The 14,261-nt window shown below is 36.1% G+C and overlaps 1 protein-coding gene across 7 annotated transcripts in view; it reads left to right on the forward strand.

Moving 5' to 3' along the window:
* Window positions 1-14,261, forward strand: part of LOC120525468 (nesprin-1-like) — a 305,232-nt gene that overhangs the window by 189,692 nt on the left and 101,279 nt on the right. For 4 of the 7 annotated variants that reach the window (XM_039747791.1, XM_039747793.1, XM_039747794.1 and 1 more), the window contains 5 exons: window positions 2,144-2,317; window positions 6,045-6,236; window positions 9,390-9,434; window positions 11,323-11,454; window positions 11,740-11,831. In XM_039747791.1, the coding sequence (XP_039603725.1) occupies window positions 2,144-2,317; window positions 6,045-6,236; window positions 9,390-9,434; window positions 11,323-11,454; window positions 11,740-11,831 (635 nt within the window). Of the gene's footprint in view, window positions 1-2,143; window positions 2,318-6,044; window positions 6,237-9,389; window positions 9,435-11,319; window positions 11,455-11,739; window positions 11,832-14,261 lie in introns of all 7 variants that reach the window. The other 3 variants (XM_039747790.1, XM_039747792.1, XM_039747789.1) reach the window with 2 other exon arrangements.

Consider the following 14,261-nt stretch of genomic DNA (forward strand, 5'->3'; position numbering starts at 1 on the left):
TAAGATGGAAAACAGGAATCATTTCCGCTGTAGGTATTTAAATGTAAATCAACTTGCATCAAAATGTATGTAAAAGTTTGGAGGAGAGAAAAGATTTCCTGCAAACATGCATTGAACAATTCATGTTTTTTTTCAATAGTAGGCTATATTAAATGTTGTGGATATCCCAGTCAGAAGTTAAACAAAATGTGCCAACAGATGTAGCATTTATGCCTTCAGCTCTAACCAGTGTCATTACTAAGGCAGCTTCTCACTATATAAAATATCTTCTCTCCCACCCTTAATTAGCCATTTGCGGATGTACATGCTGCGTAATGTATCACCTTAACAAGCCAGTGAACCAAGGAGCAATGCTCAATTACCTATGTTGACCAAAATAAACAACTGAGTGTATTATAAGTAAACAAGTGAAGTAATGTACGACTAACCTAGATGCTAGCACTGAGTTTTCCACCTTTTTTATTTTCTTACTAGATCTATTAACTTATGTTAAATGTAATCTACCATACACAGTAATAAATGGTTATGGCCTATGTACATGTGCCAGGTCTGACAGAGCAATCTGATTGGTCAGTTTAACTTCATTCTGATAAGTCAGTTTGATTTTGGTGATGCAATCAAAAGAGGTAGAGTGGGAAAAAAGAGGTTGATACACACAAGGAGGAGAAATGGCATAGAAGGCAATCTGAGAGTTGATAAGTTTAAAAGTGAGCAGGAGGTAAGCAAGGCACCTTGAATGACAGAGTCTGAGAAGCAGACTTTACAAGAATGCACTTGAGACAGAGAGCACTGATCAAGAGAGGTTCAGACACATGAGGATACCAAGGAAAGCTACATGTGGGGCTAGAGATATCAAATTTTCCTGTTACTTGTCTTTGACATGTGATGTGGCTGGTACTTTCATAATGAAGTACCACATACTGTATGATCTGAAATCTCATAGCTTCTCTAACACTTAATCAGAACTAGATGTGTGCTGTACATCTGTACTATGACAAAATACACAGGTGTTGAAAAAAAATAATTTAACATAGTCCTGTGTGAACACATTTCAACCAGAAACTTAGATTCTTTCTCAAGTCTACATTGAAATATAATGTCAGGAGTACATTGAAATTAAAATTTTGACCATAATGCAATACTAGCAACAGATCAGAAACATCTGATGTGGCCAGCAAATGACTTTCTGCATATTTACAACCCAAGTACAATATACAGTATGAGTTTACTATATGCCAGGTATTGTGAAATTAACATAAAACCTAATCAAGTCTTAAGTTGTCCACAAAATTTTGATAGATAGATTGATAGATAGATAGATACTTTATTCATCCCAAGGGGAAATTCATAAGAAACAGTAAATTTGCTCTTGAGTTGTACTGTCCATGAAATATTTACTTCAGGCACACAAATACATCTTTTCCCAAAATGTTAAAAACATATTGTTTTAGAGATATGCAAGTTTGTTTTTCCATTAAAAACCTGAAATCTTTTGCTTTAATGAAAACAAAGTGTGACAAAAGCTGTACATTTAGTTAAAGATTTATTACTGCCACAGCCCCTGAAGAAATTCTTATGTGGCTCTACCCTGTAGCATAGGTGAAATAACTGTAAATTAGAGGTTTCAGTTTCCTAATTCCTGTATGACTGGTGAGATCTAAAATCATGCAGTAGTCTTACATCTTGCAATTTTTACTGTGATTTTTGGAAGGTGAGTGTTAAAAAAAGTTGTTTCAGAGTACGACTTTATATTTAGGTTGTTTTTTTAGATATATCACTTCTTTCACACAAGGCAGGCAATTTCCACTTAATGGAACAAGTTATAAAGTGGACTCGCCATTGTACTCCAGAAAGTGGTTATGTGAGTTTTGCTATTTGAATCTATAGTCAAAATCGATACGTTTTTGTAAATATTTGGACAAAATTCATCCTCAAATGAGAAAGAGGCAGCAATTTCAGCAAAGTAATCAGTAAATAAAATCCTTTTTGCATTTCAAAGCTGCAGCTAATGGGTCCAACAAGTTTCAATTTCTGCATTGGTTGGTTTCAGTCTGTCCATGATGATCTTGCAGTGGTATGAGAACATTATATAACTAAATAATGTTCAACATTGATTTACTTAGAATGTGTATTCATCTTTCAGGAGAAATTATCTGAGCAGCTAGAGGAACAGCGCCAACAGCAGGCTTTACAGCGATATCATAGTGAAGCAGATGAGCTAGACCTTTGGCTGCATAGCACAAAGGCTTCTTTAAAAAGTGCCTTGCAGTCATCTGATGAACACATGGACATGGAGGATCAGCTCATTGATTGTCAGGTAACTATGATTTAGTTTTATCTGGTACTAAATATTTCCTCATAGTTTTAAGAAACACTTTGGTTATAGCTAAAATATTACATATTACCTTGGTCTTTAAAATAAATACTGTAGGTCTATTGTGGGTAATCTACAAGGACCATGTTATGCTGAGTTCTATCTCCATTTCTGTTTATTGTCTTTGTTGCCGGTGATAAATAATATTGTGCTATTACCAGCAAATCTGATTATGTGTTATTGATAGTTGAAGTATTAATATAAATCATTATGGATGTAGTTTTGTTTCTCTATATTTATCAGGAATTCCACTATCAAGATGCTAATTAAGTAACAAAGACCCAGTTGTAAAGGTTTCAAAATCTGATGATTGTGAAAGTAGAGCTAAAATAAAATAATAACATCTAAACATAGGTGTAGGTATTTAATGGCAAAGTTTGGGTTTTTCTGAAATGAAACTCAGTTCCCAAAGTCCCTCCGGAATGCACAGATCCCTTGGGAAGAGAGGAGACACTGTCCTGTGATCTGTTAATCAGATATTCAAACTTGGAGGCTAGTAAGGAACTGTGTATTTTAGTTATTTTGCTTTTCAACCATTGTGGGACCGAATATTTAACACAAAAGACCAACAAATAAGCATCAAACAATTCCTACTTTACAGAAAGTATTAGCTTTCCTTTTGAAGTAACCAAACAGCTGTTCTTTTGAACCATCCTGAGCTCTCATTATTAGAACCACATGGAGCAGGTTGTCTGTCCATCCATTTTTTTAACTAACTTCGTCTAAGACAGAGTGACAGACAGACTATTCATGGTAGCAATGGAGAAAAAGACACATCACAGAGCACATTCATGTAACACACCCACTCACTTATTGGTGAGTAAGCATGTGGTTCACCCAGTTTACTTTATTTGTTTGCCATATTTTTTCCAGTTTTTGCATAATGCAATGATGGTATCATTGGCGTTTGTGACGATGCAGGTTTGCTGCATGCTCCCATCTCGCTTCCAGGAGCCCTGAACCCGACACCATCGGTAATGTTACTGATGAGCTTGGCAGTGAGGCACAACAAATGGAGCAAGGGGATGGTGTAAAAAAGTGCCAAGTGCTTTTATTAAAACATCAACAAAAACAAAGTGTCCAAATAAATAAAGTGCAGTGCCTCCAAATCATTAAATAAATACTCCATAAAAACTGGTGTTATTGTGGAGGTTAAAAATCCAATAAATAGAAAAAACAATGCTTTAAAACGAGGTTAAATCAATGCTGGAAGCAGTCTCTTAAAAACAACACAAAGCCTGGTGCTTCTTTCACCTGGCGGTTCTCCTGCTTCTCCCATCTGGGCCACGCAACAGGAGAGTCACCCTTTCTGCAGCTGGCCATCTCTCCACATGACTGATTTGGAGGCTACCAGATCCCTGGCTTCGGTTCTGCTCTCCCGATCGAGACTTGGCTTTAAACCCAATGTCCAGGATGCTCACATTGGGGCTTCTACATCCAAGCCTCTCGACTCCCGCTGCCTTCTTGGCCTTACGCGGCCAAAAGCCCTTCTTCTCCGGTCATTCCAGCTCCTTGATCGCTCAGCTGGAGTGACCGCTTCCTTCTGCCCCAACTAGTGTCGGCCAAACACCCCTGCTAGGGCTCACTGTCCAGCTGCGAGCCTGTGCTCGCTTGCTCTCCTTCCCTCTCGCTCACACCGGCTCTCTCTCCTTGCTGCTTCTTGCCTTCTTCTTCCATGCAACTTCCGTTTCTTTCTCTTTTCAAACCGCCTAGCACTTCTATTTATGAAGAGGACGTGGCAGCTGTAGCAATCAGCAGCTCCTGGGAACAATTACAGATGTGGACGGTTTCTCACCTGTGCACTTAGGTGAGGAACGCCCACACCACGAATCCCCCTAGAACTGCTTCAGCCACTCAACCACCACGCCCCCTCGCTAAGCTGCAAGCGCGGCGATTATTTATTTAAAACTGGCCTCTTGATGAGAGCTGTGGACCCCGCTATACCACAACTTTTTCTTTTGTGAGTTTTGATTGCTATAATGGTATGTGTTGATGCCATCTTATTTAAGCCACATTTCCAAGAATTATCTTAAATTTGCTTCAGTGAAAAAAAGAAGGTAGTTAAAAGAAGACAGTTCCTCTCACAATTTAAAGCAGTTTTTAACGTTTTGGGTTTGTCTGTATTTTCTATTCAAATTTGTCATCTTGCATTGTTGTAGTAGCTGAATTCTAAATTCTTTTGCGCTATGATCCCTGTTCTGTCCTCATAATCAATTCTGTTTCACATACTAATTCTGGTTAATAACCGTTCTGAACAGACGTTTTTGGAAATATAGAAACCATTATGATAACAACCAAAATTTAACCTTGTGTGAAACTCTTTGAGATGGGTGAGGAAAAGCAAAATACCAAATGAAAATTGCACATCAGTAGACATGGAGAGAACTTTCAGGCTCAGTTTACTGCATCATGAGAACCTGAATCTTTTCCAGCATTAATAGCAAACAAGAAGGAGAGACTTAAAAGAAGTGCTTTTTTATGTAAATGTCAATGATAGCCATTACCTTAAAATAAACTATAAAAAACAACTTCTATAAGCAAATACATATGTAAGAAAACTCACCTAGAATGTCAAAGCTTTGTGAAACTGTTTATCTGTGAATATGTCACATCGCTCTGTATACACTTTACATAAAGCGACTAATAAATCACTAATATTTATTTCATATTTTGACACATTGAGCATAGACAGATTAAGTGACTTGCTCATAGTTATTTAGTAACCCATTGAGTGGGCCATGAACCAGCAACCTTTTAGTTTAAATGTTGCAGTATTTTGAAATTAACTACACTTTTAACATTTAAATGTTTGTATTGTTACTGTATATTTATAATTGACATCTTTCAGACTAAGAGCTGAAACAGGTGGAGCTAAGGTCAAATGTGGATTTCCTCATTTTGGTTCTCTGCTCTTCAGTTCCTTTTTTTTTGACCCATTATGAAGATTTCTGAACTCATCTTTCCTTTGCCCATTCTTCTGTCCAACACAGTGAGCATTCATTGTCAGAGCAAGTCTTTGTATGCAGAAAAATAGTTGCCAGGGGAAATGAGATTCTTTTGTTGTGAAGTTAACTGTCTCCAGGGTCCCTGAAATGTCCCGCACATACTCGACTGTGCCATAAACAAATATATAAGCCGAACACAGCGAATAATTGGTTGACTGCTTAAGCTTTGGTGGCCTGTTAATAAGAAGATTACACACATATCTTAGGGGTCTCAGAGTTACTTGGTTCCAGTGTAAAGTGCTTTACTGATTGGGGGGATGGGGAAGAGGTCTCTATATACATGCAACAAGAGTGATGACTTGCTAAGAGGAATGTAGTTTCATTTTTAATGTGGCTGCAAACAATACATTTGGAGGCTTTGCACAGAGCTCTTTCTGAAAGAATGAAATGTTCCAAAAGCGGATACAGCCAGACAGTGGAATTCATTAAAGAGGTCTAAAAATTTTAAACTCCTTTATTCAGTTTGTCATGGCAGGCACTAAAAAGTGGATTTACCACATCACTGAAGATGTAAAACAAGGAGCAATGGAAAGAGAAGCTGTCTGGAAAATGGAGCACTTTATGACCTGTGCTCCGGGGTTAAGATAGTCCCCCCAACCCCTTCTCTGTACCTCTCTTATCAAAGCAGTATGTTTGAGTTTGCCTCCCTGTTCTGTCTGCTACAGAACATGCTGATGGAGATTGAGCACAAGGTGGCCTCCCTGTCAGAGCTGTCGGTGCATAGCGAGAACCTGCTGATGGAGGGGAAGTTGCATTCCAGGCAAGAGGCAGAGCAGCTTTCCCACAAGCTTCGCACCCTCAAGGGCAGCCTTTTGGAACTACAGAGGATGCTGCAAGACAAGCAAATCAACATCCAAGTAAGAGACATGCTTCTTTGGGAATTAATCTGTTTATTTACATAACAGCTTTGTAATTACTGTATATTTCAAGCTGTCAAGGTTAGACCTCAATGAAACACTCAGCCAGTTACCCTTCTGTGAATTCTGCCATATTAAGAAAAAAATGTGACATGCACAGCAGAAATTAGCCAAACACAACCATGTTTGGGAAAGTGATTAGCCTTATTGGCTTGTGTCATTTTCCAAAAAAATGCTTTGTTAATAAAGAGAAAGCAGTAAGCAGATATTTTTGGATGCTTTGTGTTACACTTGGAGGTTCAGCATTTGGACATGTTGGCAGTCATTGACATGCCTTATGTGAATGGCTATAAGTGCCTGGGATTGTGCCATATCTAAATTCAGATTACAATGTACTGTAGCTGTTAAACAACTACCAGTAATGATATTAATTGTTGTGTACACATAGACTGTCAGGTAAATTATTATTCTCTGTAAGTGAGTTGGAAGCAGTATCATAAGATTAACTTGCCTCTGTTTTCTGTGTAATGATTTGAGCTGTTGCAGCCTTGTTCAAAAATCCCATCTGTCAGGTTGCAAATGTAAAAAATAGATAAAAAAATCGTCTCAATGAATTGGCACACACTTTTAGTTTCTTTTCTTTATGGGGGAAATAAGCATGCATTAGACAAGTACTTGCCTATTGTAGTCATGTCTATGACTCATTTCCACCAGCCCTGATTTTCTTAAGCAATGGTAATTAACAAAAAAATTCAGGTATTTAACCATGCATATGTACTGTAAAAATGTACATTAGTTTTTATATTTTACAATTATTACAACTATTTTACAATGTTTTTTTATTTTTAAATAGTTGCCTATAACTATACTTGAGACTCTGCATTTTTCCTCCCCAGGTGTAATTTATAAGAACAATGGCAGCTTTCTAGGAATGTTGCTAAATGTCACTTTGATCATACATGATGTTGATTTTTTGCATACAGGATGACAATGTGTATAGCAGGCATACTAAGCTCCAGTCCTGGAGTGCTACTGAGGATGCTGGTTTTTATTCTAACCCTTTTCTTAGTTGGTTAGTTAGACCTTTTTGTGATGCTTAATTAATTTCATTTGCATTATTTTAATTGACTTGCTACTTAAGACTCAAACCCCTTAATCATTTATTTTTTTCCTTAATTAGCTGCCAAACAAAAATGAAATACAAAGCAGGCCAAGCAATGACCAAAGAGCCTGTGTCCATTGTACAATATCAGAAAATAAACAAGTGAATGTATCAGTAATTGACCTGCTCAGGTCTGCTCAGGTCCACAAAACATTTTGACAGTGTCCTTGGAAAAAATAAATGTAACAGTTCTGGGAGTGTCTGCTGTGGCAGAATTAGAGCACCAACAAGTCATGGAACTAAATAATTTGTTTAATTAACAACAAGAATTGGCCTGTTATTACGAAACTGGTTTATGTGAAATTGGTTTGATTTTTGAGGCCCCAACTTAGCTGAGCATGTTCTGGCTCACTTCACATGTCATTTCTTTTTGGGTGCAATAAAAGTAAAGAAATGAGTCAATTCAGAGGATTGAATCTAAAAAAAGTATAAATGAAACAAAGGAAAAAAGAAGTCAATTAGCAGCAGAAATCAGTCACTAATTAAGGAAAGGGTTAGAGTGAAAACATGCAGTTTGAGCTTCCAGGTGTATTGCATTCTGAATTTAAAACCGTGGAATCTCCGTGATCTCTCTGTGCCATTCTGAATTCTCCAGATATTCTGAATTTTCTCCCATAGCCTCAAGATGTGCATTTTAGCCTGAGTCTGAGTGCGCTGCCTGTTGTTGCTTCCTGCATTGTTGCTTCCTGCATTGCATATGGGATAGGCTCAATTCTGACGCAATTCTGAATTCGATTATGTGGGCCTGAGAATATAACTTGGTGTTATGTTAATTTCATATAATCAGGTGGTTTTACTTAAATACCTGATCTGCATTTTTAGCTGCGCTTTTGCAGCACCCGCAGCAGGTGGGTGAAAGGTTAGCTATGCCCACCCAAAAGGGTTTTCTTTCCATTGAATGAAAAACCACTAGAAATAACGTTAATTTGGCATTTAGTTACTGTATCTTCTAACCATATCCAATTGCCTACTTCAGGATGACATCCTAGTAACAGCACTGATTTTTAGTTGTTACTAGATCTATAGTAGTCATTTGAATGTTCATTACATCAGAATTGATTTCTGTCAGTATTGGTTTTGTGTACAAGGGGTATGTTGTATGTGTGCTAAATGCTATTGTGTAAACAAAGATATGTGCATTTTTTTACTATGTTATTCATGATGTCAAGCTGGCCTGTTTCAAACTACATTTTCTGGCTGCAAAAGGGATGTATGTGTTCTCTATATCGATTTTGAAACCACTTATATTTATTTGGATCTTATTTTTTAGGTAAGAAGTAATTAAATTGTTGGTTGAATTCTGTAATAGGCAACTTTTTGGCAGGTCATTTAAATCCTGCCTGAAATGTTTAAAATGCCATAAAAGTCCCACAGGGCATTACTATTTTTGTGTGTTGTACACACATAGACATAAGGGGAAAGTACAACAGAGACAGTAATCCATCCATCTATTTGTATAGACTATATTTTCCTTGTTCAGAGTTGCAGGAGCTAGACACATCTATTCTACATGGGATTCTAGTCCATTTCAGGAGAATTGCTTGTTAAATAAAATAACAAAAAACTTAAAACTCTGTGCTGCTTGACTCAAACACTCCCAAGGAGGTATGGTGTCCAATTGATTATGGGGTGTCTTTTCCAATTATTCCAGTTACAGAAACAGACTGGCACCTCTTCATTGAGATGCAATAATTTCAGTGGGTTTGAAAATAAATGGATAGATAGCTTCATTTCAGTTGAGAAAGACAATTTAAAAAGGAAGACTTTGGGCTTTTTAGTTCAGCACATCATTGTTCTGAAAGATATAATAGATAAAATGTTTTAAATAAGTTTCAATGGAAGTACTTGAGCTTGTAATTTGAAAAGAATTTCATTTGGAGACATATGAAGATGGATTGTGTTAACAGGTCAGCAATCTTGGAGTATGTCAAAGAGACTACTGGCGTTTTTTGCATTCTTGTTTAAATCCCATCCCCTCATTTCTTCTTCAGGCAACACTTGCATGGGAGGACCTGAAAGCACCTAAGAAACATCATGTAACGTGTTTGCTTTAGTTTCATTTGTGTTATTGATCTCTTTCTTCTGTACCGTGGTGTCCCTTCATGGATGCTTTGTCAATCAAACTGTGTGCCATCCAGGTTTATTCAGACAAGGCAATATTGTCACTAACTATAGTGGTTAATCCAGCATCTCACAAGTGTCCTGCCAGTTTTTCTGATTTTTCTTTTTGTATGTCTTTTCACTACTTAAGAACATTTTTATTTTTTAACCACCTTATGTGTGGAATCAGGGGAATTGGATAAATGTATTAGGTCACTTCTGTGTTTCTTTCAGTTTAAGTCTGTTATGTGCCATGGTAGAAGAGGACTCTTCATCCAAACTCTAGGTTTTTGTCCAGGATCTCTTTGTATTGACATATGCAAGGCCTCCCCAAACTTCCATACAGTCATTTCAATGCTTCATACTAGGGGTAAAGGCCTGCATTATACTTATATCACTTAGTTTTGACAACAAGTCTTGAGAATCTTAGCTAAACACACAGGCGGACTGCTTTCATCAAGTATTGTCACATTAGAGGTTACACCCTTTGTGTTAAATACTTACAGAATCAGTTATTTTCTGTTATTCTACTATTATTTTTATTAATCTGGACAGATTCACATGATTTTGTTTTCAGTGTGACAACGAAAACCACTACTGTAACATGATAAAATGTCAAAAAATTCCAAGAGAACAAATGTTTTTTATAGTCCCCAATATATGTGCTGTATGATGTCTTGGTATACACCTGTCATTTTAAGGAGGCAGCCAATCACAGACCTTTTTTTTTTGTCTGGCCAATATTTTCTGTTCCACTGAACATGCTTTAAGTGGATAGCTGAAGATAAAATATCTGTAAATATTATATCTTAATTTATATGGAAAAAGGGGTTTTGGAACTTAACATTGCCATAGGTTCCAGTTATATAAAACTAGTATTAAATCATTAAAAAGCTTTATCATTACAATTTTAATTAAATTATCTGTAGATTAGTGTGTTTGCCAGCACAATGCTAATTCCCTGTTGGTGTATTTTATACCTAATGACCAATGGGTTTGAACCATAATAAAGTGTAGTCTTTATTGACTGATTTAATCTTATCAGTGCAGTTTAACATCAAAATAGGATTTAAGGCTTAATTTAGTGCAATCCTGTCCATACAGTTAATGAGCTGTTCAACAACAAAACTCCTGCTGTCTGACACTAATGAGATTCAACGGACGACCATTGTGAATACCATAAGTTACAAACAATAGTTTAATTGGGTGAGAATCATTTAAAATCAGTTTTCAAAAACCTTTTACTCTGTGTCTTTCACAGTAGAGTCCAGGCATTTGTTCAGTATTGCTAAAGCCATTAATCACTGTCAATATGTTAAACTGTATTTACAAATTAACAGTATCTTTATCTTACTGTTACTGTTTAATACTGCAGTTGTGACTCTGCCTTGTTCTGATTATAGCCTGGATGTGCTCTGGTAGTTCCCTAATCAATCTGTTTGTTTGGCTTGAAATTTTCCTAACATGTTACTTTAATAAAGTTGAAAATCAAATGAAAATATTTTTCAATTTTGTTATTAGACAAAATATATGTTGAATTCCTTCAAGCCAGTATATCTGTTAGTCAAAATGATTAAATATCTTAAAAAATAAATATGTTATAACATGAAGGCATAAATACAATAGGTAGGTAAGACACAGCAGATGTAGTAGAACTGGCTAATATCTGAAGGAATCCTGTTATTTTGTCAGTTATATGAAGTTTGTGCTTTATTAGGATTTGATTGTATCAAATGTTTTTTCATTTTTTACTTACTAATATGTGAAAAATTATGTCTGATAATGCTCCATGCCTTTTATAATACTGCTTTCCTAACCTAGCAGGGTCCACGGCTAGAAAAAGAAGAAAGTGAACGCAACTCATCCCTGTCTCAGAGCCCCAGTGTCCAGGAATGGCTAGTTCAAGCAAGGACATCAAGGTCTCAGAAACATCAGGACAGTCTGAAAAGACAGAGGGTATGACACATTGCAGAGTTACAGCATATCTAAGACATAAAGAAATTAATATAGAAACTAACCTCTTGTATGTACACAATGGGCCATCTAAAAATGAAATGCAATTTAAAAGTCAGGCATGTTACATCAAGTATTTCTTTTAAATAGACCTAGATCTTTTAGAGAAATTAGCAGAACACACATATAAAAATTAAGAAAAGGGTCAGTAACAGCACAAGCAATTAAATTATGAAGTCAATTCATTATTAAAAACAATTGCAGGAATTAATTTTATATATTTCTCAGGAACTGGAGCAGCAGCTGGCACAACAGAAGGAGCTCCTGCAGTCAGTTGCAAGCCGAGGGGAACAGATTCTGACTCAACAAAGTAACAAGAGGTAATGGGCATATTATGTTTCTTACTAAAAAGCATTTGTTTTTTAAGTTTGAGTGAGTGATAGTCACAATAAATATTGCTCATCAGACATCATCATTTAATGTTTTTTGTAATGTACTTATAATAAACCCTTAGTGTTTAGAGGTTAATTCTGAATTTTAGTATCTTGAATGAATTCTTTCAAAGCTGTGCATCACTTCTTGATCATTTCTAGTCTTTTTAAACCGCCTTGTATTTTGTGATTATAAACTTTTAGCGTTGCATTTTGTAAAGGACTGAATTAGCCCGACTGTTATAAGTATTCAAGCAATTGTAGAATGTCTGTAATCGATCAGTCTATGTTTTATATTAAACTTTTACAGCTTGTGCTTTATGGCGCAAAGTTCATTATAATACAATATATTTTTGTAAGGTCAATGAAGAGAGAAGTGCTGTGTACTCCACTGTACATGTCAGAAACTTGTTAATTATTGTTTCATTTTTGTTGTGCTATTGTTTTTTGATATTCTTGTTTATTTTTATTATTAGCTTTGCGATGGTTGTCTTGGTTCCATTTTGTACTTCTCATTTTCAAAGGGTGTGGTCAAATTGTGTATCAGCATCCCCTGTATAATGAGGCTTAATACTTTCAAGTTGCCACTATAAAATAAGGAGGTGCTGGATACATCTTTTAGAATGCATCTAGGATTTGATGTTTTTATGATCTTAGGCCCCTTAGTAGGCTTTGAAGCCAATAACACACAAATGTAACATTTCATAGAGTTTTGGATTAGGGGCCCCCATTTGTGTTTTGAGTGCATTGTTATGTAAGTATATGATATCAAAGAGTGAGGGGTGGTGTTCGTGTATACCTTGGGGTTGCATACTTTTAGATAAAAGTACAGTATATAACATTCAAAATGTCCCCTTTGTTTTTTTATAGTTACTAAACATCAAAAACAAGGGGGAGTGGGATAAAAAAGATCAGGGGCTTGGCACAATACTTTAAGCCTCTAAAGCCCCTTCCTCCCAATGCCATAGTCCCTGACTTTGAATTTTGTTAACATTTTAATCTAATTCATATTTCTGTTTCTAAATATTGTTCCTAGTACATTTTAACTTCCTTTCTTCTCCTAATTACCACTGCAGTATGAAAATTGAGAAGTATGCTTCAGTAACAGGGTAACATTAGAGGGAATGTAGTTCTGTTATCTATAGCTGTGACAATAATTTTACGTTCCAATATCAAATGATAGAATAGGATAGAGGCAGCAGGGTCCTGCTCAATAATGAGAAGAGAATAGAAAAACAACCCAAAGAAGAGAAATTTACAGCCAACTACAGTAGGTAATTTACCCTACAGTAACCCCTCATGCTAATCAGGTCTAGCAGCCATAAACACTACTGGACCCAACAGTCCATTCATTTTCTATCCCTGTTATCCGTGTCAGTGCAGGGTCTTAAGAAACTGACTGCACTTAATACAGCGATGACACCCACTCTGAATAGCACATCAGTCCATTACAGGACACATGCACATGCAATTGATTGTTGCTTGTTAACCAAACAAGCATGTTTTTGGGGAAAATCAGAACACCCAGAAATAACCCAGGCAAACAAGGAGAGAATGTGTAAAGTTTGAACAAGCAGTGAATGGGCCCTGGATTCAAACTTGAGACTGTGGAGCCACAAGGTAATACCACTAACTGCTGTCCCACTTGGACAAAGCAAATTCATAACTGATCCTATAAATCTTTGCAATTTTCATTTTTCCTGTATTATCAATGGCAATTAATGACAATTACATTTAATAATATATTTTATAATACAATAAATTGTTGAAAAGTCCAAGAGAATTAAGTATTTTTATAATCACACCATGTCATTTTGTGAGCTGCATTTGGCAAACAAAGTGAGCCAAAAAGGGGAGTAAAAGCCAGTGGAGTTCCAAGGAAATATGAAAAGCTAAAGATATTATTAAGTTTCATTCATGAATAACAATGTTATGTTCTGTCCTACTCACTCATACTCTCCTGTATTCCACTGCCATTTCTTGATGTAAATGGATAGATGACCAAGAGTATAATAAGGATGGACATACATATTATTGAGGATAAACTATGCTTATACCTAAAAGAAACATTAGAAGATATATTTTGTTTTTATATTATGAAGTAAGTGCATCAGTACATTTTGTTACATATACTTATTTTCCTAATCTGTTATACAGTATCTAATGGGCATTGTACTTACTACAGCAGCTCCTAGAAACAAATGCTGTTGTGGCCTACTGCCAATTTTCTAGTCTAATGTCTCATTCACTAAAGCGCATTTAAAGAAAACCCCTGTATTTAGGACAGTGTCAATGACATAATTTATAGTTCTGTGTAAAAACTGTAGATTTATATGAACATTTCTTAGGAGGAACATCTATGAGCTGTGTCTTGTCACT

Source organism: Polypterus senegalus, chromosome 3 (genome assembly GCF_016835505.1).
Source record: "Polypterus senegalus isolate Bchr_013 chromosome 3, ASM1683550v1, whole genome shotgun sequence".
Taxonomy (NCBI): Eukaryota; Metazoa; Chordata; class Cladistia; order Polypteriformes; family Polypteridae; genus Polypterus; species Polypterus senegalus.